This window comes from Rutidosis leptorrhynchoides, chromosome 1 (genome assembly GCF_046630445.1).
Source record: "Rutidosis leptorrhynchoides isolate AG116_Rl617_1_P2 chromosome 1, CSIRO_AGI_Rlap_v1, whole genome shotgun sequence".
Lineage (NCBI taxonomy): Eukaryota > Viridiplantae > Streptophyta > Magnoliopsida > Asterales > Asteraceae > Rutidosis > Rutidosis leptorrhynchoides.
This window is the reverse complement of record NC_092333.1, coordinates 117336159-117358745: the sequence shown is the minus strand read 5'-3', so window position 1 is coordinate 117358745 and position 22587 is coordinate 117336159. Positions and strand designations below refer to the sequence as shown.

At 34.8% G+C, this 22587-nt stretch overlaps 1 protein-coding gene across 1 annotated transcript; it reads left to right on the top strand.

Moving 5' to 3' along the window:
• Positions 1 to 2763: 2763 nt before the first annotated feature.
• LOC139888469 (uncharacterized) lies at positions 2764 to 7975 on the top strand. Its single transcript, XM_071871477.1, has 4 exons — positions 2764 to 3159; positions 3221 to 3470; positions 3560 to 3809; positions 7492 to 7975. Exons 1-4 carry the CDS (start codon positions 2764 to 2766, stop codon positions 7973 to 7975), a joined length of 1380 nt encoding a protein of 459 aa, XP_071727578.1.
• The last annotated feature ends 14612 nt before the right edge of the window (positions 7976 to 22587 follow it).

The following is a 22587-nucleotide window of genomic DNA, read 5'->3' as shown; positions in this document are numbered from 1 at the left end:
GACATGAAATGTTATTTGTAAGTGTTAGGTTGTATTGTAAGCTTGATTACCTTCAAAACGGCATATCGTTCATGTAAATTGGTTTCCGAATCATCGAATTGCATTTATGAACTTAGATGCATTAAATGAGGAGCTTTGAATGTAATATTTGGTTGTTGTAAAAGTAAATGTGATTGATGAAATGTGTTTAGTTTCTTTCCTTGTCAAAATACCTTTCCGATGATATAAGATACATGTTTTGGTTGTTTACGGGTCATAAATGGTGATTGTTTGAAGTTAGGTTCGTGCATTAAACTTGAAAACTGCCAGAATTTCTGCACAGGTAACGGCGCGGCGCGCCAAAGTGGGCTGACCAACTTGTCACTTTTATGAAAAATGTTTGTTATGCTACGCATCTCCGATTCACATGTAACTTGTTCTAACATGCTTATACATGATTAAAAACCTCAGAAAAATAGTTCGGGACCCGACCCGAACGTGTTGACTTTTTCGTTGACTTTGACCGACCAAAGTTTGACTTTTTTGTCAAACTTAACCAAATGATTGTGCAATCTTTCTAACTTGTTTCTATACAAGTATCTTGCATGAAACTTGACAATTTGATTCACATGCTACATAATCGAGTCGTAACGAGCCATAGGACTAACTGAACATCTTTGACCTATCGTGTTTACCGTTATTGATACGACCTATTTGTTTAGGTCAAGACTAGCATTGTCCTTTGCACACGTTACTTTGTGAAGTACTTTTCATACGTGCACTCAAGGTGAAATCATAGTCCCATCTTTCAAACAACTTTTATGCTTTAAACTATGGGATGAGAAACATATACGTATCATGCTTTTACACTTTGAACACAAGTACGAAAACGAACATTCCACGTACGGGTTTGAACAAAAATCCTTAATTCAATTATCATTAGTTACACTTGCAGGGTGTAAACGTGAACTTATATTATGTGATCACATGGGCTTGACGAGCCTCATTCGGACGGTTCGCTACAGTTAGCGGATGAAATATATTTTCGGGTCTAGTGTATGTTCTAACACTACGCAAAGGGTGCAAAACAGTTAAGTTTGATAATTGGGTGCCCGCGAAACATATAACAACTTTGGAATGCAAATGATTTTGATAATCATATTATATTAAATCTTGTGGTTCAAATGCAACGTTTACTAAAACACCTATGATTTCACCAACGTTTTTGTTGACAGTTTTCTATATGTTTTCTCAGGTCCTTGAACGCTACTTGATACATGCTTCCGCACTCTTTTTGATACTTGCTTGGATGTCGAGTATACATGCATAGTTGGAGCGTCTTTTGACAACTTTTAAATTGTGTCGCATATGTTTCATTCGTACGTTAAACTTTGTAATGTAACTAGTCTTTGAACTACTTTTGTAAACTTGAAACATCCTTTTTACTTATGAAATGAATGCGACATATTTTGGTCAAACGTTATGTTAAAGACTTATGACCACATAACGGGACCTAAGTAGTCGGCGCCGTCAAACATGATTTGGTCGGGTCGCTACACTAGTTGTAGAAGGAGCTGAAGTTTTAAAAGGTAAACTAATTGTTGAAGATGATGAACCATTGGTCCTATCTAGTGAAGCTCTAGTAGTTAGGGATTATGGTAATAATGTTGAAGATGAAGAACCATTGGTGCTATCTAGTGAAGTTCCAGTAATTAGGGAATGTGATATTAATGTTGAAGTTGATGAACCATTGATCCCTGCATGTGAAGTTCTAGTAGTTAGGGAAGAAGCTAATAATGTTGAAGATGATGAACCATTGGTCCTATCCAGTGAAGTTCCGGTAGTTAGGGAAGAAGGTGTTGAAGATGATGAACTTGAGGCATTAAATGAAAGTGATAATGATGATGAAGATGATGCTGAGTTTATTGTAGATGAAGAGAATGATATATTTGACATGAGAGAATTTGTAAACAATATTGATATTGATGTTGAATACATGGGAAATTCAACCAAACAACCTACTGAAGCACAAAAGGATGACTATGTTGATAATGAAGATTTTGGTATTGATCAATTTGATAGTGATATTGGTGATGAGGATGACCTTGCTTTTATGAGGGAAAAAAAATTAAAGAATTGAAGGCACAAGAGCAGGAAAGACCAGCTGAAGTTGGTACTATTAGGTTCATTCATGGTCAAGAGTTTGGAACTAAGGCAGAGGTTACAGAAGCAATTAATTTGCATGCAGTTGAGAGTAGAAGGAATATGGTAATAGTGAAAAATGACGGGATTAGAGTGAGGGCAAGATGTGAGGGTGTTGTTTGGAAAGAGTCTGGTCAAACTTCAAAAGATGTGGAGGTAGGTGAGACTAGTGGGACCAAATTAAAGGTGGAAAATAAAGGGAAAAAGACAAATACATCCACTACACTCAAGGAAAAGAAAACAAAAAGCACTTCAACCAATAAAGATAAGAATAAAAAATCACATCATAGGGCAAAGCACATTGAATGTGACTGGGTTTTACATGTGTCCAAGGAACCTAATGCAGATACATGGGTGGTTAAAACATACAAAGATTGACATGATTGTTTTGAATCAAGAATAATTAGGCAATGTACATTAAAATTAATTTCTAAACAGTTGGTTGATCATTTACAAACAAACCCAGAAATCCCAGTGAAAGCAGTGAAAGCCCAATTAGAGAAGGATTTGGAGGTCAAAATACATCCACATAAAGCTTTTAGGGCACTTTAAAAAGCTAGACAATTGATAAAGGGAAGCTACATGGATCAATATGGAGAACTGAGAGATTATATACTTGAACTGAGAAGGTTTAACCCTGGTAGCACTGTTAAGCTTGAGGTAGAAGATTGTAATGCACCATCATCAATGACAAGAATGTTCAAAAGGATTTACATATGCTTGAGTCCATTGAAAAGAGGATTTAATGCTATTGGAAGAGATCTTCTTGGGTTGGATGGAGCTTTTATGAAAGAACCAGCTAGTGGTTTTATGTTAACAGCTGTTGGTCTTGACTCCAATAATGGAATTTATCCTCTTGCTTATGCAATTGTGGAATCAGAATGCTACAGTTCTTGGTTGTGGTTTCTTGAATTATTGGCTAGAGATTTGGATCTAACTGAGATGTCTAATTTCACTTTCATAAGTGATAGGCAGAAGGTACCATTTATTTCATATATTATTTATTTTTATTTGTCTAATTTATATAGTTTGGTTACAGGGACTAATAGCTGCTGTTGGTAAAGTTTTTCCTGTGGCTGAACACAGATTCTGTTTGAGGCACATTCAACAGAATATGAAGAAGTATTGGAGTGGGGTTGCATATAAGAATCATTTGTGGGCTTGTGCATGTGCCACCACTATGCCTCAGTTTGAAAGGAAAATGGTTGAGTTTAAAGAGTTTAGTGAACCTGCACATCTGTATCTTTCTAAAATTCAACCTGAACAATGGGCAAGAAGTCATTTTACAGGTAAAATTGGTCTTTACTTCATTTAGATTTAAAGTTTGGTACCATTTACAGTTGCATTTTAAGAATGTTTTATATATTCTGTTCTATAGGCCGTGCACATTCAGACATATTGTTAAACAATCACTGTGAAGTGCTAAATAGATGGCTATGTAAGGCTAGAGACAAGCCAATCATTACTGCTTTGGAGTATATCAGAACATATATGATGAAAAGAATTGCTAATGTTAGAACAACAATCTCAAAGTCTAAAGGGCCACTTACAACAGCTGCCACTAAGATGTTTGACAACATTAAGAAAGAAGCAATGAAATGTGATGTTATTTGGAATGGGGATGATAAGTATCAGGTTAATGGTCATCATAATTGTAGTGACCCGAACTTTTCCATGTTTATATATATTAATTGAGATTGATATTTACATGATTAAATGTTTCCAACATGTTACATGATTAAATGTTTCCAACATGTTAAGCAATCAAACTTGTTAAGACTTGATTAATTTAAATATGTTTCATATAGACAATTGACCACCCAAGTTGACCGGTGATTCACGAACGTTAAAACTTGTAAAAACTATATGATGACATATATATGGATATATATATAGTTAACATGATACTATGATAAGTAAACATATCATTAAGTATATTAACAATGAACTACATATGTAAAAACAAGACTACTAACTTAATGATTTTTAAACGAGACATATATGTAACGATTATCGTTGTAAAGACATTTAATGTATATATATCATATTAAGAGATATTCATACATGATAATATCATGATAATATAATAATTTAAAATCTCATTTGATATTATAAACATTGGGTTAACAACATTTAACAAGATCGTTAACCTAAAGGTTTCAAAACAACACTTATATGTAACGACTAACGATGACTTAACGACTCAGTTAAAATGTATATACATGTAGTGTTTTAATATGTATTTATACACTTTTGAAAGACTTCAATACACTTATCAAAATACTTCTACTTAACAAAAATGCTTACAATTACGTCCTCGTTCAGTTTCATCAACAATTCTACTCGTATGCACCCGTATTCGTACTTGTACAATACACAGCTTTTAGATGTATGTACTATTGGTATATACACTCCAATGATCAGCTCTTAGCAGCCCATGTGAGTCACCTAACATATGTGGGAACCATCATTTGGCAACTAGCATGAAATATCTCATAAAATTACAAAAATATGAGTAATCATTCATGACTTATTTACATGAAAACAAAATTACATATCCTTTATATCTAATCCATACACCAACGACCAAAAACACCTACAAACACTTTAATTCTTCAATTTTCTTCATCTAATTAATCTCTCTCAAGTTCTATCTTCAAGTTCTAAGTGTTCTTCATAAATTCTACAAGTTCTAGTTACATAAAATTAAGAATACTTTCAAGTTTGCTAGCTCACTTCCAATCTTGTAAGGTGATCATCCAACCTCAAGAAATCTTTGTTTCTTATAGTAGGTTATCATTCTAATACAAGGTAATAATCATATTCAAACTTTGGTTCAATTTCTATAACTATAACAATCTTATTTCAAGTGATGATCTTACTTGAACTTGTTTTCGTGTCATGATTCTGCTTCAAGAACTTCGAGCCATCCAAGGATCCGTTGAAGCTAGATCCATTTTCTATTTTCCAGTAGGTTTATCCAAGGAACTTAAGGTAGTAATTATGTTCATAACATCATTCTATTCATACATATAAAGCTATCTTATTCGAAGGTTTAAACTTGTAATCACTAGAACATAGTTTAGTTAATTCTAAACTTGTTCGCAAACAAAAGTTAATCCTTCTAACTTGACTTTTAAAATCAACTAAACACATGTTCTATATCTATATGATATGCTAACTTAATGATTTAAAACCTGGAAACACGAAAAACACCGTAAAACCGGATTTACGCCGTCGTAGTAACACCGCGGGCTGTTTTGGGTTAGTTAATTAAAAACTATGATAAAATTTGATTTAAAAGTTGTTATTCTGAGAAAATGATTTTTATTATGAACATGAAACTATATCCAAAAATTATGGTTAAACTCAAAGTGGAAGTATGTTTTCTAAAATGGTCATCTGGACGTCATTCTTTCGACTTAAATGACTACCTTTACAAAAACAACTTGCAACTTATTTTTCTGACTATAAAACTATACTTTTTCTGTTTAGATTCATAAAATATAGTTCAATATGAAACCATATCAATTTGATTCACTCAAAACGGATTTAAAATGAAGAAGTTATGGGTAAAACAAGATTGGATAATTTTTCTCATTTTAGCTACGTGAAAATTGGTAACAAATCTATTCCAACCATAACTTAATCAACTTGTATTGTATATTATGTAATCTTGAGATACCATAGACACGTATACAATGTTTCGACCTATCATGTCGACACATCTATATATATTTCGGAACAACCATAGACACTCTATATGTGAATGTTGGAGTTAGCTATACAGGGTTGAGGTTGATTCCAAAATATATATAGTTTGAGTTGTGATCAATACTGAGATACATATACACTGGGTCGTGGATTGATTCAAGATAATATTTATCGATTTATTTCAGTACATCTAACTGTGGACAACTAGTTGTATGTTACTAACGAGGACAGCTGACTTAATAAACTTAAAACATCAAAATATATTAAAAGTGTTGTAAATATATTTTGAACATGCTTTGATATATATGTATATATTGTTATAGGTTTGTGAATCAACCAGTGGCCAAGTCTTACTTCCCGACGAAGTAAAAATATGTGAAAGTGAGTTAGCTATAGTTTGAGTTAGCTATACAGGGTTGAGGTTGATTCCAAAATATATATAGTTTGAGTTGTGATCAATACTGAGATACATATACACTGGGTCGTGGATTGATTCAAGATAATATTTATCGATTTATTTCTGTACATCTAACTGTGGACAACTAGTTGTATGTTACTAACGAGGACAGCTGACTTAATAAACTTAAAACATCAAAATATATTAAAAGTGTTGTAAATATATTTTGAACATACTTTGATATATATGTATATATTGTTATAGGTTTGTGAATCAACAAGTGGCCAAGTCTTACTTCCCGATGAAGTAAAAATATGTGAAAGTGAGTTATAGTCCCACTTTTAAAATCTAATATTTTTGGGATGAGAATACATGCAGGTTTTATAAATGATTTACAAAATAGACACAAGTACGTGAAACTACATTCTATGGTTGAATTCTCGAAATCGAATATGCCCCTTTTTATTAAGTCTGGTAATCTAAGAATTAGGGAACAGACACCCTAATTGATGCGAATCCTAAAGATAGATCTATTGGGCCTAACAAACCCCATCCAAAGTACCGGATACTTTAGTACTTCGAAATTTATATCATATCCGAAGGGTGTCCCGGAATGATGGGGATATTCTTATATATGAATCTTGTTAATGTCGGTTACCAGGTGTTCACCATATGAATGATTTTTATCTCTATGTATGGGATGTGTATTGAAATATGAAATCTTGTGGTCTATTATTATGATTTGATATATATAGGTTAAACCTATAACTCACCAACATTTTTGTTGACGTTTTAAGCATGTTTATTCTCAGGTGATTATTAAGAGCTTCCGCTGTCGCATACTTAAATAAGGACGAGATTTGGAGTCCATGCTTGTATGATATTGTGTAAAAACTGCATTCAAGAAACTTATTTTGTTGTAACATATTTGTATTGTAAACAATTATGTAATGGTCGTGTGTAAACAGGATATTTTAGATTATCATTATTTGATAATCTACGTAAAGTTTTTTAAACCTTTATTGATGAAATAAAGGTTATGGTTTGTTTTAAAATGAATGCAGTCTTTGAAAAACGTCTCATATAGAGGTCAAAACCTCGCAAATGAAATCAATTAATATGGAACGTTTCTAATCAATAAGAACGGGACATTTCAATAATGACCAATGTGTGGTTGACATGACTTTGAGAACTTGCAGCTGTAGAAAATGGGAGCTTACAGGCATGCCTTGTAAGCATGCAGTAGCTGCAATGTTGAACATGTCTGTTTATAGTCAAGATGTTGTTTTAGAGTCAAATGTTCATCCTGTTTATTGGTTATCTACTTGGGAAAAAACTTATTCTCATACCATTAACCCTGTGAAAGGCAAATCTGAGTGGGTCAAGTCTCCAGTGCCAACAACTTTGGTATGTCCAAAAAAAATTCCAACTGCAGGTCGACCCAAGAAAAATAAGAGGAAATCCCTTGAAGAAAAAGATGACATGGTTAATAAAGGAAAGCTGTCAAAGAAGGGTACAAGTATTAAATGTTCAAGGTGTGTAACATATGGTCATAATGTAAGGGGTTGCCCTAATGGAGGTGAAGGGTTGAAAAGAAAGCAAGCAAGTGGTAAAGGTGCCAACAAGCAATCAAGTGGTAAAGGTAGCAACAAGAAAGCAAAAACTGGAAATGGTGATCCTTGAATGTGTTTGTGTTTATTGTCTTTTGGTTTGTGTTAAATGTCTTTAGAACAATGTTATTTTGTATTTGGTATTAGTATAATGAACAATCTAGTGTACTGTCTTTTGGTTATTTGGTACTTGTGTAATGAACAATGAATTGCTTTATTTAGTACTTGTCTTTTGGGAATTTGGTACTTGTCATTTGGTACTTGTCATTTGCTAAATTAGATGTTATCTCTTGCTAATTGATGTTATTTTGCAAACACAATAAGAAAGAATCAAAACATTGATGTTTATTGATGTTAAACCACAACATTGGCACATTGCTTACTTCAGCATACATTACCAACATTTTACAATCCCAAACAACACCATTGACAACTTAAAATACAATAAAGTACAATATAATTTCAACCCAATGAAGAAAAATAATTGTGACACCGCTATTTTTTTTTCTATAATAAATACGTGGCGGAAGCATGATATTAATTAAATACGATATCGACATTTGTACAAACCGATGTCACGTGTCATTAAAACAATTTACATGTTAACAGGAAGAGACGTAAATACATTCTGTTTTCTAAAGTACACGGTTCATATTCTAAAAGACCACATCAGAGTTAACCCTGTCAAACATAACATCATCATGCCCGTCTTCTCCCAAAAGCACTATCTACAAAAGCTAACAACCTGCAGGGAGGAGATGGAGGGGAATTAGCACGAAGCTAAGTGAGTACGACTAACTACAGGCCATAGCATACACACGTGTTATACTAATCATGACACAATAGTCTAACACACAAACATCACCCAAGTGCCGTCTACAGAGATTCTGGCGGCTCGGCCAAACCATTAACCACCAGCTGATCGGACTCGGGCTTACCAGAAGTTCCTCCACCACCGTATGTATATACATAATCCACACGCGACGGACGCGTCATTCACATATATATACACCACGGCTGTCTAGGCCACCACATGAGGAACCCAACCCGCAGGTTGATCTCTCCTACCGAGGCCACCACACAATAGGGACGCACTGGGCTCCAGCAGACAAGCATCAACTAAGATGCAGTCATCACAACAACTAACTAACCACAACAATAAGTATATCTAACAAGCATGGCAATCATAATATAACATGCTTCTATATACTATATTCTCCAGTTAGTCCCACTCACCGATTACCAGCAAACGAGAAGGTGTTCAGCTATCTAATCACTGAACCTTCTCTTTCTCCTCTTCTCCTGAGAAATACATATACACGAGTTAGTTTATGTCCATAAACACCAAATAACACAATACAGAAAATTTTGTCAGAAAACTGTCCGCTAAAATTTTTCTGCTTAACACTTATGCACTTTCAAAATTTACATCATAAACACCAAAATACAAACGGGCAGCATAACGGTTAGAAATCGACACTTAGTAAAATTTTCACTGTCTAAGACCATCGGCCGATGGTCGGTCGATGGTCCCATACATCGGCCGATCGTCAACACACCATCGGTCGATGGTCTCCCCCAATCGGTCGATTGTCAAAATTACATCCGCTAGTCAGAAGTCATACACCATCGGTCGATGGTCTTGTCCACCGGCCGATCGTCCCTCACCATCGGTCGATGGTCAACGACCATCGGCCGAAGGTAGTTCATCAGTTGCGACAGCAGCAAAGTGACGGGTTTCACCCAAAATCGACCAATTCTTGCTCTAGAGCTCGATTATGACCTCAAAACTGACCAAATCAAAGACACTATACATTAAGAAACATCAACCCACAAGATTTGGACTCAAACAACATCAAATCTAACCACTTTGACCCAAAATACACACTTTATAAAAACTAACACAAAAACCCCATTTTCTTGAAGATTAAAGCATGAAAACTTGTGATTCTTACCTTGAAAGAATCAGTGAATCACAAGGAACACAAAGATGTAAATGATTCGAGCTCTAAAACAAGGATTAGAAATTAGGGTTTGATGTAGATGAGAAGATGAAGAACGGGTTGTTTTTGGGAAAAGTCTAGAAAATGTAAGAAGGGGATAGATATCAGTCTATTATTTGGGATTAAATCCCATACTGTGTAATTCACGGGTATTTATCAGTTATCTGATATCTTTCATACATCATTTGGCAACCCAAACGAAATCCAAATTAAATAAAAAACCTGTTCTGTGACCCTTGTCACAAACTGGTCCTAACCACATCATTAATTAATCATAAACATTAAATAAAAATAAAAGATATAATAACACAATACTAACTTAAGGGCAATATAGTAATCTTACAACTAGGCCCGATTGAGGATGTTACAATAATCCACTTTAGTCTTCTTGTTTTATCCTTTTTCAATTGAAGCAAATCTTGTTGTGGCTCATCCATGATAGCGTCAACCCTCGTAGGTGGATCAATCCAACAAAAGAAACCACAATCTGAAGACTGCAAATATAAAAGATTACAAAGCATTTAATCAAAACTCATTTCTGGATTCGACATCAGAAATAAAATTAGTAAAAAATAAAACCTGATTTCGACATCTGAAGAAACGCCTATCTGGATTCTTTCGTGTTGTTGACGTTCATTGAGCTGCAAGTATACCACAATTACAATAAACCATCGTTAATTGCTTATGACGAGGACGACCTGCGTGCTCGATTTTAAGAAAGAGAGAACCCTAATTTGGGGACGAGGAATAAAGAGTGAATTGTATAGCGACCCTCACTTTTCCTTTACTAAATTACCCTTAGGATTTTGTGTGCTCGTAAACTTTGTTTAACAAAACTTTGATTAAATAGTAATTTTTGATCAATATTTCCTATTAGCATAAGTTTATGTATTTGTGTGATATTTTTATTATATAAACTATATGTAATAATTCAAAAGGTGACAATTATATAAATTAAAACTAATGGGAAGTAAAAAAAAAATTAAACTTGTGTAATAAAAGTAGTAAATAAAATGATGCTTATCAAAAAAAAAAAAAAAAAACGGCTGGGATTATAAAAAAATAATAATAAAATAAATACAAGTTTAATGATAATTAGTAGACTAATCTTAATCTAAATTTAATCCTAATCAAACTCCAAGTATTCAAGTCCTAAGTTAAATCAAATTCCAAAACTCTATCTTTAAACACTCCTAATCTAACTCAAACCTCTAATAGGTTCTACAAGCCTTAGAACTCCTAACTCATATCTACTTGCTAGCCTATATAACCACTCCTAGACACCTAGTTTTCATTCACAAAATAAACTCAAAAACCTCTCCTTCTCTTTCTCTTTTGCTCGGCACAAACACCACTCCCATCATCACCCTTAGTCGACCACCACCACCCTAAAAATACCCTCTAGTTGCTGCGTTTTTTAGCAGCCTAGACCACCACCTGTGCAGCAGCTTTCTGCTGCCTTTCATCGCCCAAAACAGCCCCCAACCATCGCCAAATTGCTGTCTTCTGCAGCCCACCCATCGCCACCACCTGCTGCGGTTGTAGCAGCCCCACACCCGCCATTATCTGCAGCTTTTGCTGTTGTTCCTGTGTGCCAAAAACAGCCCCAAATATGCCCCGTAACAGGCTACTACTGCTGCGTTTTTCTTGCTGCTGTCCACCGTTGAAAACCACCTCAAACCGCCACCTTCTTGGCCTTTTTATTCAACATCCTGCTCTAGTTTCTTGCTGATAGTCGCCATCAAACCAGCCCCATAAACAGCCTGCACGTTGGACTTTTGTTGCTGCTGTGTTGCTGCTTCCTGTCGAACCCAAAACAGACCCAATTGGGTCGTGAGATGTGCTGTTGGTTTCTGTTTTGCTGCAGTCCACAATCATCAATCTTCTTGAAGTTTATCTTCTAAAGGTATCCTAAACCCTAGTGTTAATTACACTCTGTTATTGTTTTAGTTATTATGATTAAAAGAGAAAAGTTTATGGATTAAAAGTATTATGAATAAAATATGAACCTAGTAATGTAATCAGGTATGAATTTTGAATATGATTATGAATAAGTTATGAAATTGGATTATGATTATTAAGAATGCATGTTGAATTATAAGTATTTTGAATTATGAATGATTATGAAGTATAATGAATAAGATATTAATAATGTTATGAATTGGTTAATATATCTATGTAGGATTAAGATTAAAAGTACTATGATATAGAGTATGAATAAATTGAATAGGTTGAAGGTTATGATTATTGATTAACAAGTTAGTTAAATAAGTGAAGTATTGTATTGAAGTTATTAAATTATGATCATAAAACTAGTTTAATAAGCTAAAGGTTATGATCAGTAATAATTGGTGTTGATTAAAGAATAAGGATAATGATGCATGCATGCATACGTACGTATGTACATGTGTATATTGTAAGTATATGCTTGTGTATATATGTATATATATACATACGTGTATATGTATGTGTACATATGTATGAATATGGACGTGTGTGTAGGTATACATGTGTAGGTATGTTATGGTAGTAAAACATAGAAAGTAAAGTAGTTATACGTATATATATGTACCACCTTTACCTTAATGTATATATAACACTTACATATATTATATATATATCACATAGTTATAAACACATACATGTATAATAATAATAAAGAATATATATGTATGTATCACATAGATGTATATTTATAATGATAAGTATACACAATAGTTGATTAATTAAATAATAGTACTATTATTAGTAAAACTTATGCGCTAATCTATATAGTAACACTTAATTACACTAAATATATTATCACTTATATATATATATATATATATATATATATATATATATATATATATATATATATATATATATATATATATATAACTAATAAGGATATAAATAACTTGTTAAGTGTATACACTATTAACGTGAAGGTTATAATTGAAGATAGCGTACAAAGACTACAAACATCACCGCTACTTGTGGCATAGGGTGATCCTTGGTACCATTATGGGACGCTTGTGGATCTCGAATGCCATAACTTAGATTCTGGTCAAGAGATCCTGGGCCGCTAGGTAACAATAGATCATTCGAGTGACTTGCATGGTAGCAACGAAGTTTGGGCAAGATTGTACAACATCTTTATTAAGAATTATAACCCGAAATTCTTAAATTAGAAGCTTACTATAAGTGGAAGCTTTCCATAAATAGTAAGTTTCCAAATATAGAAACTTTTGAGAAATAGGAACTTTTCTCGAAAACCGTCACTGTTAATATAGTTTGCTATATTAATAAACAAACTTTATGTCTATTAGACATTAACTAATCGAACATCATATCTCTAGGTTGAGATCTCCGATTTCATACTCCATTCTTACTACTTGCGTGGAATATCTACTTGCTACTAAGGTGAACTTCATAGCTCCGCTTTTTAACTATCTTTATATACTTGTTTTGAACTTTTGGGGTGAGACACATGCTTGCTTTTAAACTGTTTTACGCTTAGACACGAGTACATGAAAACTTTATTTTGATTAGTTCAAACTGTGCTAACATGCTTTGATTCATGCTAAATCCCTGCCATGATATTGTGAAGACCCGTCCTAATCCATCCGGATGAAGTCATCAACCTTTGATCCCAGAGCGATGATCGACTCCAAGTGTTGTCCTTAAAATGAGCAAAATGCACAACGGAAGGTTTCTTTCACACCTGAGAATAAACATGCTTAAAAGTGTCAACCAAAAGGTTGGTGAGTTCATTAGTTTAACATAAATAATCATTTCATAATTTTAATAGACCACAAGATTTCATATTTCCATTTCTCAATAACATACATCCCATACATAGAGACAAAAATCATTCATATGGATTGAACACCTGGTAACCGACATTCACAATATGTATATAAGAATATCCCCATCATTCCGGGATCCTCTCCCGTTCTTATTGATTAAAAACGTTCCATATTAATTGATTTCGTTGCGAGGTTTTGACCTCTATATGAGACGTTTTTCAAAGACTGCATTCATTTTTAAAACAAACCATAACCTTTATTTCATAGATAAAGGTTTTAAAAAGCTTTACGTAGATTATCAAATAATGATAATCTAAAATATCCTGTTTACACACGACCATTACATAATGGTTTACAAAACAAATATGTTACAACAAAATAAGTTTCTTGAATGCAGTTTTTACACAATATCATACAAGTATGGACTCCAAATCTCGTCCTTATTTAAGTATGCGACAGCGGAAGCTCTTAATAATCACCTGAGAATAAACATGCTTAAAACGTCAACAAAAATGTTGGTGAGTTATAGGTTTAACCTATATATATATCAAATCATAATAATAGACCACAAGATTTCATATTTCAATACACATCCCATACATAGAGATAAAAATCATTCATATGGTGAACACCTGGTAACCGACATTAACAAGATGCATATATAAGAATATCCCCATCATTCCGGGACACCCTTCGGATATGATATAAATTTCGAAGTACTAAAGCATCCGGTTCTTTGGATGGGGTTTGTTAGGCCCAATAGATCTATCTTTAGGATTCGCGTCAATTAGGGTGTCTGTTCCCTAATTCTTAGATTACCAGACTTAATAAAAAGGGACATATTCGATTTCGATAATTCAACCATAGAATGTAGTTTCACGTACTTGTGTCTATTTTGTAAATCATTTATAAAACCTGCATGTATTCTCATCCCAAAAATATTAGATTTTAAAAGTGGGACTATAACTCACTTTCACAGATTTTTACTTCGTCGGGAAGTAAGACTTGGCCACTGGTTGATTCACGAACCTATAACAATATATACATATATATCAAAGTATGTTCAAAATATATTTACAACACTTTTAATATATTTTGATGTTTTAAGTTTATTAAGTCAGATGTCCTCGTTAGTAACCTACAACTAGTTGTCCACAGTTAGATGTACAGAAATAAATCGATAAATATTATCTTGAATCAATCCACGACCCAGTGTATACGTATCTCAGTATTGATCACAACTCAAACTATATATATTTTGGAATCAACCTCAACCCTGTATAGCTAACTCCAACATTCACATATAGAGTGTCTATGGTTGTTCCGAAATATATATAGATGTGTCGACATGATAGGTCGAAACATTGTATACGTGTCTATGGTATCTCAAGATTACATAATATACAATACAAGTTGATTAAGTTATGGTTGGAATAGATTTGTTACCAATTTTCACGTAGCTAAAATGAGAAAAATTATCCAATCTTGTTTTACCCATAACTTCTTCATTTTAAATCCGTTTTGAGTGAATCAAATTGCTATGGTTTCATATTGAACTCTATTTTATGAATCTAAACAGAAAAAGTATAGGTTTATAGTCGGAAAAATAAGTTACAAGTCGTTTTTGTAAAGGTAGTCATTTCAGTCGAAAGAACGACATCTAGATGACCATTTTAGAAAACATACTTCCACTTTGAGTTTAACCATAATTTTTGGATATAGTTTCATGTTCATAATAAAAATAATTTTCTCAGAATAACAACTTTTAAATCAAAGTTTATCATAGTTTTTAATTAACTAACCCAAAACAGCCCGCGGTGTTACTACGACGGCGTAAATCCGGTTTTACGGTGTTTTTCGTGTTTCCAGGTTTTAAATCATTAAGTTAGCATATCATATAGATATAGAACATGTGTTTAGTTGATTTTAAAATTCAAGTTAGAAGGATTAACTTTTGTTTGCGAACAAGTTTAGAATTAACTAAACTATGTTCTAGTGATTACAAGTTTAAACCTTCGAATAAGATAGCTTTATATGTATGAATCGAATGATGTTATGAACATCATTACTACCTTAAGTTCCTTGGATAAACCTACTGGAAAAGAGAAAAATGGATCTAGCTTCAACGGATCCTTGGATGGCTCGAAGTTCTTGAAGCAGAATCATGACACGAAAACAAGTTCAAGTAAGATCATCACTTGAAATAAGATTGTTATAGTTATAGAAATTGAACCAAAGTTTGAATATGATTATTACCTTGTATTAGAATGATAACCTACTGTAAGAAACAAAGATTTCTTGAGGTTGGATGATCACCTTACAAGATTGGAAGTGAGCTAGCAAACTTGAAAGTATTCTTGATTTTATGTAACTAGAACTTGTAGAATATATGAAGAACACTTAGAACTTGAAGATAGAACTTGAGAGAGATCAATTAGATGAATAAAATTGAAGAATGAAAGTGTTTGTAGGTGTTTTTGGTCGTTGGTGTATGGATTAGATATAAAGGATATGTAATTTTGTTTTCATGTAAATAAGTCATGAATGATTACTCATATTTTTGTAATTTTATGAGATATTTCATGCTAGTTGCCAAATGATGGTTCCCACATGTGTTAGGTGACTCACATGGGCTGCTAAGAGCTGATCATTGGAGTGTATATACCAATAGTACATACATCTAAAAGCTGTGTATTGTACGAGTACGAATACGGGTGCATACGAGTAGAATTGTTGATGAAACTGAACGAGGATGTAATTGTAAGCATTTTTGTTAAGTAGAAGTATTTTGATAAGTGTATTGAAGTCTTTCAAAAGTGTATAAATACATATTAAAACACTACATGTATATACATTTTAACTGAGTCGTTAAGTCATCGTTAGTCGTTACATGTAAGTGTTGTTTTGAAACCTTTAGGTTAACGATCTTGTTAAATGTTGTTAACCCAATGTTTATAATATCAAATGAGATTTTAAATTATTATATTATCATGATATTATCATGTATGAATATCTCTTAATATGATATATATACATTAAATGTCTTTACAACGATAATCGTTACATATATGTCTCGTTTAAAAATCATTAAGTTAGTAGTCTTGTTTTTACATATGTAGTTCATTGTTAATATACTTAATGATATGTTTACTTATCATAGTATCATGTTAACTATATACATATCCATATATATGTCATCATATAGTTTTTACAAGTTTTAACGTTCGTGAATCACCGGTCAACTTGGGTGGTCAATTGTCTATATGAAACATATTTTAATTAATCAAGTCTTAACAAGTTTGATTGCTTACCATGTTGGAAACATTTAATCATGTAAATATCAATCTCAATTAATATATATAAACATGGAAAAGTTCGGGTCACTACAGTACCTACCCGTTAAATAAATTTCGTCCCGAAATTTTAAGCTGTTGAAGGTGTTGACGAATCTTCTGGAAATAGATGCGGGTATTTCTTCTTCATCTGATCTTCACACTCCCAGGTGAACTCGGGTCCTCTACGAGCATTCCATCGAACCTTAACAATTGGTATCTTGTTTTGCTTAAGTCTTTTAACCTCACGATCCATTATTTCGACGGGTTCTTCGATGAATTGAAGTTTTTCGTTGATTTGGATTTCATCTAACAGAATAGTGAGATCTTCTTTAGCAAAACATTTCTTTAAATTCGAGACGTGGAAAGTGTTATGTACAGCCGCGAGTTGTTGAGGTAACTCAAGTCGGTAAGCTACTGGTCCGACACGATCAATAATCTTGAATGGTCCAATATACCTTGGATTTAATTTCCCTCGTTTACCAAATCGAACAACGCCTTTCCAAGGTGCAACTTTAAGCATGACCATCTCTCCAATTTCAAATTCTATATCTTTTCTTTTAATGTCAGCGTAGCTCTTTTGTCGACTTTGGGCGATTTTCAACCGTTGTTGAATTTGGATGATCTTCTCGGTAGTTTCTTGTATAATCTCCGGACCCGTAATCTGTCTATCCCCCACTTCACTCCAACAAATCGGAGACCTGCACTTTCTACCATAAAGTGCTTCAAATGGCGCCATCTCAATGCTTGAATGGTAGCTGTTGTTGTAGGAAAATTCTGCTAACGGTAGATGTCGATCCCAACTATTTCCGAAATCAATAACACATGCTCGTAGCATGTCTTCAAGCGTTTGTATCGTCCTTTCGCTCTGCCCATCAGTTTGTAGATGATAGGCAGTACTCATGTCTAGACGAGTTCCTAATGCTTGCTGTAATGTCTGCCAGAATCTTGAAATAAATCTGCCATCCCTATCAGAGATAATAGAGATTGGTATTCCATGTCTGGAGACGACTTCCTTCAAATACAGTCGTGCTAACTTCTCCATCTTGTCATCTTCTCTTATTGGCAGGAAGTGTGCTGATTTGGTGAGACGATCAACTATTACCCAAATAGTATCAAAACCACTTGCAGTCCTTGGCAATTTAGTGATGAAATCCATGGTAATGTTTTCCCATTTCCATTCTGGGATTTCGGGTTGTTGAAGTAGACCTGATGGTTTCTGATGCTCAGCTTTGACCTTAGAACACGTCAAACATTCTCCTACGTATTTAGCAACATCGGCTTTCATACCCGGCCACCAAAAATGTTTCTTGAGATCCTTGTACATCTTCCCCGTTCCAGGATGTATTGAGTATCTGGTTTTATGAGCTTCTCTAAGTACCATTTCTCTCATATCTCCAAATTTTGGTACCCAAATCCTTTCAGCCCTATACCGGGTTCCATCTTCCCGAATATTAAGATGCTTCTCCGATCCTTTGGGTATTTCATCCTTTAAATTTCCCTCTTTTAAAACTCCTTGTTGCGCCTCCTTTATTTGAGTAGTAAGGTTATTATGAATCATTATATTCATAGATTTTACTCGAATGGGTTCTCTGTCCTTCCTGCTCAAGGCATCGGCTACCACATTTGCCTTCCCCGGGTGGTAACGAATCTCAAAGTCGTAATCATTCAACAATTCAATCCACCTACGCTGCCTCATATTCAGTTGTTTCTGATTAAATATGTGTTGAAGACTTTTGTGGTCGGTATATATAATACTTTTGACCCCATATAAGTAGTGCCTCCAAGTCTTTAATGCAAAAACAACCGCACCTAATTCCAAATCATGCGTCGTATAATTTTGCTCGTGAATCTTCAATTGTCTAGACGCATAAGCAATCACCTTCGTTCGTTGCATTAATACACAACCGAGACCTTGCTTTGATGCGTCACAATAAATCACAAAATCATCATTCCCTTCAGGCAATGACAATATAGGTGCCGTAGTTAGCTTTTTCTTCAATAACTGAAACGCTTTCTCTTGTTCATCCTTCCATTCAAATTTCTTCCCTTTATGCGTTAATGCAGTCAAGGGTTTTGCTATTCTGGAAAAGTCTTGGATGAACCTTCTGTAGTAACCAGCTAGTCCTAAAAACTGGCGTATGTGTTTCGGAGTTTTCGGGGTTTCCCACTTTTCAACAGTTTCTATCTTTGCCGGATCTACCTTAATACCTTCTTTGTTCACTATGTGACCGAGGAATTGAACTTCTTCCAACCAAAATGCACACTTTGAAAACTTAGCATACAATTCTTCTTTCCTCAATACTTCTAACACCTTTCTCAAATGTTCAGCGTGTTCTTGGTCATTCTTTGAGTAAATAAGTATGTCATCAATGAAAACAATGACAAACTTGTCAAGGTATGGTCCACACACTCGGTTCATAAGGTCCATGAACACAGCTGGTGCATTAGTTAAACCAAACGGCATGACCATAAACTCGTAATGACCGTAACGTGTTCTGAAAGCAGTCTTTGGAATATCATCTTCTTTCACCCGCATTTGATGATACCCAGAACGTAAGTCAATCTTTGAATAAACAGACGAGCCTTGTAGTTGATCAAATAAGTCGTCGATTCTCGGTAGTGGGTAGCGGTTCTTGATGGTAAGTTTGTTCAACTCTCGGTAGTCGATACACAACCTGAATGTACCATCTTTCTTCTTGACAAACAAAACAGGAGCTCCCCACGGTGATGTGCTTGGTCGAATGAAACCACGCTCTAAAAGTTCTTGTAATTGGCTTTGCAGTTCTTTCATCTCGCTGGGTGCGAGTCTGTAAGGAGCACGAGCTATTGGTGCAGCTCCTGGTACAAGATCTATTTGAAATTCAACGGATCGATGTGGGGGTAATCCCGGTAATTCTTTCGGAAATACATCGGGAAATTCTTTTGCAATGGGAACATCATTGATGCTCTTTTCTTCAGTTTGTACTTTCTCGACGTGTGCTAGAACAGCATAGCAACCTTTTCTTATTAGTTTTTGTGCCTTCAAATTACTAATAAGATGTAGCTTCGTGTTGCCCTTTTCTCCGTACACCATTAAGGGTTTTCCTTTTTCTCGTATAATGCGAATTGCATTTTTGTAACAGACGATCTCTGCTTTCACTTCTTTCAACCAGTCCATACCGATTATCACATCAAAACTCCCTAACTCTACTGGTATCAAATCAATCTTAAATGTTTCGCTAACCAGTTTAATTTCTCGATTCCGACATATATTATCTGCTGAAATTAATTTACCATTTGCTAATTCGAGTAAAAATTTACTATCCAAAGGCGTCAATGGACAACTTAATTTAGCACAAAAATCTCTACTCATATAGCTTCTATCCGCACCCGAATCAAATAAAACGTAAGCAGATTTATTGTCAATAAGAAACGTACCCGTAACAAGCTCCGGGTCTTCCTGTGCCTCTGCCGCATTAGTATTGAAAACTCTTCCGCGGCCTTGTCCATTCGTGTTCTCCTGGTTCGGGCAATTTCTAATAATTTGGCCCAGTTTTCCACATTTATAACAAACTACATTGGCATAACTTGCTCTGACACTACTTGCTCCGCCATTACTCGTTCCGACACCATTTGTTCCTTTCGTTCTATTAACCCCTGGTCCGTAGACCTCACACTTCGCCGCGCTATGACCATTTCTTTTACACTTGTTGCAAAATTTGGTGCAGAACCCCGAGTGATACTTTTCACACCTTTGGCATAGCTGCTTCTGATTGTTGTTGTTGTTGCGGTTATTATTGTTGTTGGGATGATTGTTGTAGTTGCTGTTGTTGTTGTTGTTGTTGTTGTTGTTGTTGTTGTTGTTGTTGTTGTTGGGCCGTTTGTTGTAGTTGCGATTGATGTTGCGATTGTTGGGACAATTGTTGCGATTATTGTTGTAATTGCTGTTGTTGTTGTATTGGTGATTCTTATCACCGTTTTCCTCCCACTTTCTTTTGACTTGCTTCACATTGGCCTCTTCAGCAGTCTGTTCTTTAATTCTTTCTTCAATCTGGTTCACTAGTTTGTGAGCCATTCTACATGCCTGTTGTATGGAGGCGGGCTCGTGTGAACTTATATCTTCTTGGATTCTTTCCGGTAATCCTTTCACAAACGCGTCGATCTTCTCTTCCTCATCTTCGAATGCTCCCGGGCACAATAGGCACAATTCTGTGAATCGTCTTTCGTACGTGGTAATATCAAATCCTTGGGTTCGTAACCCTCTAAGTTCTGTCTTGAGCTTATTGACCTCGGTTCTGGGACGGTACTTCTCGTTCATCAAGTGCTTGAATGCTGACCACGGTAGTGCGTACGCATCGTCTTGTCCCACTTGCTCTAGATAGGTATTCCACCATGTTAACGCAGAACCTGTGAAGGTATGTGTAGCGTACTTCACTTTATCCTCTTCAGTACACTTACTTATGGCAAACACCGATTCGACCTTCTCGGTCCACCGTTTCAATCCGATCGGTCCTTCGGTTCCATCAAATTCCAAAGGTTTGCAGGCAGTGAATTCTTTGTAGGTGCATCCTACACGATTTCATGTACTGCTAGATCCAAGGTTATTGTTGGTATGTAGCGCAGCCTGTACTGCGGCTATGTTTGAAGCTAGAAAAGTACGGAATTCCTCTTCATTCATATTCACGGTGTGTCGAGTAGTCGGTGCCATTTCCTTCAAAATAGTCAAATGGAACAAGTTAATCATACAGAATATTAAGAGTAGTTAATAGTATTTCGTAGCATAATATGAACTCATTTATAAAAGCTTTTTCTTCATATTAGCGTTTTATAAGTTTAAATTCGGGTAGTACCTACCCGTTAAGTTCATACTTAGTAGCTAATATACAATTCAACTACTACAATTCTATATGAAAAACTGGTTATAATAATATTTCGCGTTCAAACTTTTATACAATATTTTACAAACTTACAATACCGCTTATTTTACATAAAGCTTGAAATATAGCACACAATAACTTTGATACAAGATAGTTGTGAAGATAATTCTAGCTAGTACACAAGTCGTTCAGCAAAGGCAATAAAGACACGTAATTCATACGTCCAGAAACAAGTCATGCATTCCGGTTTTACTAGGACTACTTCCCATCCTTGGTCTTGTGCAACATAACTGTTATGGCCGTTTATAAGACAACGTGTTGTAACGTCGTCAAAGGGACGAGGGTTACGTAATGTCCAACAGTCCCGTAATAATCTAAAAACCTCATTTCTTACCCCAATTACCGACTCCGTCACTTGTGGAAACGTTTTGTTTAATAGTTGTAGCCCGATGTTCTTGTTCTCACTTTGGTGAGAAGCGAACATTACTAATCCGTAAGCATAACATGCTTCTTTATGTTGCATGTTAGCCGCTTTTTCTAAATCACGAAGTCCAATATTCGGATATATTGAGTCAAAATAATTTCTTAACCCGTTGCGTAAAATAGCATTTGGGTTCCCCGCAATATATGCGTCAAAGTAAACACATCGTAACTTATGGGTTTCCCAATGTGATATCCCCCATCTTTCAAACGAAAGTCT

Coding starts and splice junctions, on each gene's coding strand:
- LOC139888469 (XM_071871477.1), top strand. CDS start 2,764: ATGGATCAATATGGAGAACTGAGAGATTATATACTTGAACTGAGAAGG. Junction 3,160..3,220: donor TCATAAGTGATAGGCAGAAG/GTACCATTTATT, acceptor GTTTGGTTACAG/GGACTAATAGCTGCTGTTGG. Junction 3,471..3,559: donor GGCAAGAAGTCATTTTACAG/GTAAAATTGGTC, acceptor TCTGTTCTATAG/GCCGTGCACATTCAGACATA.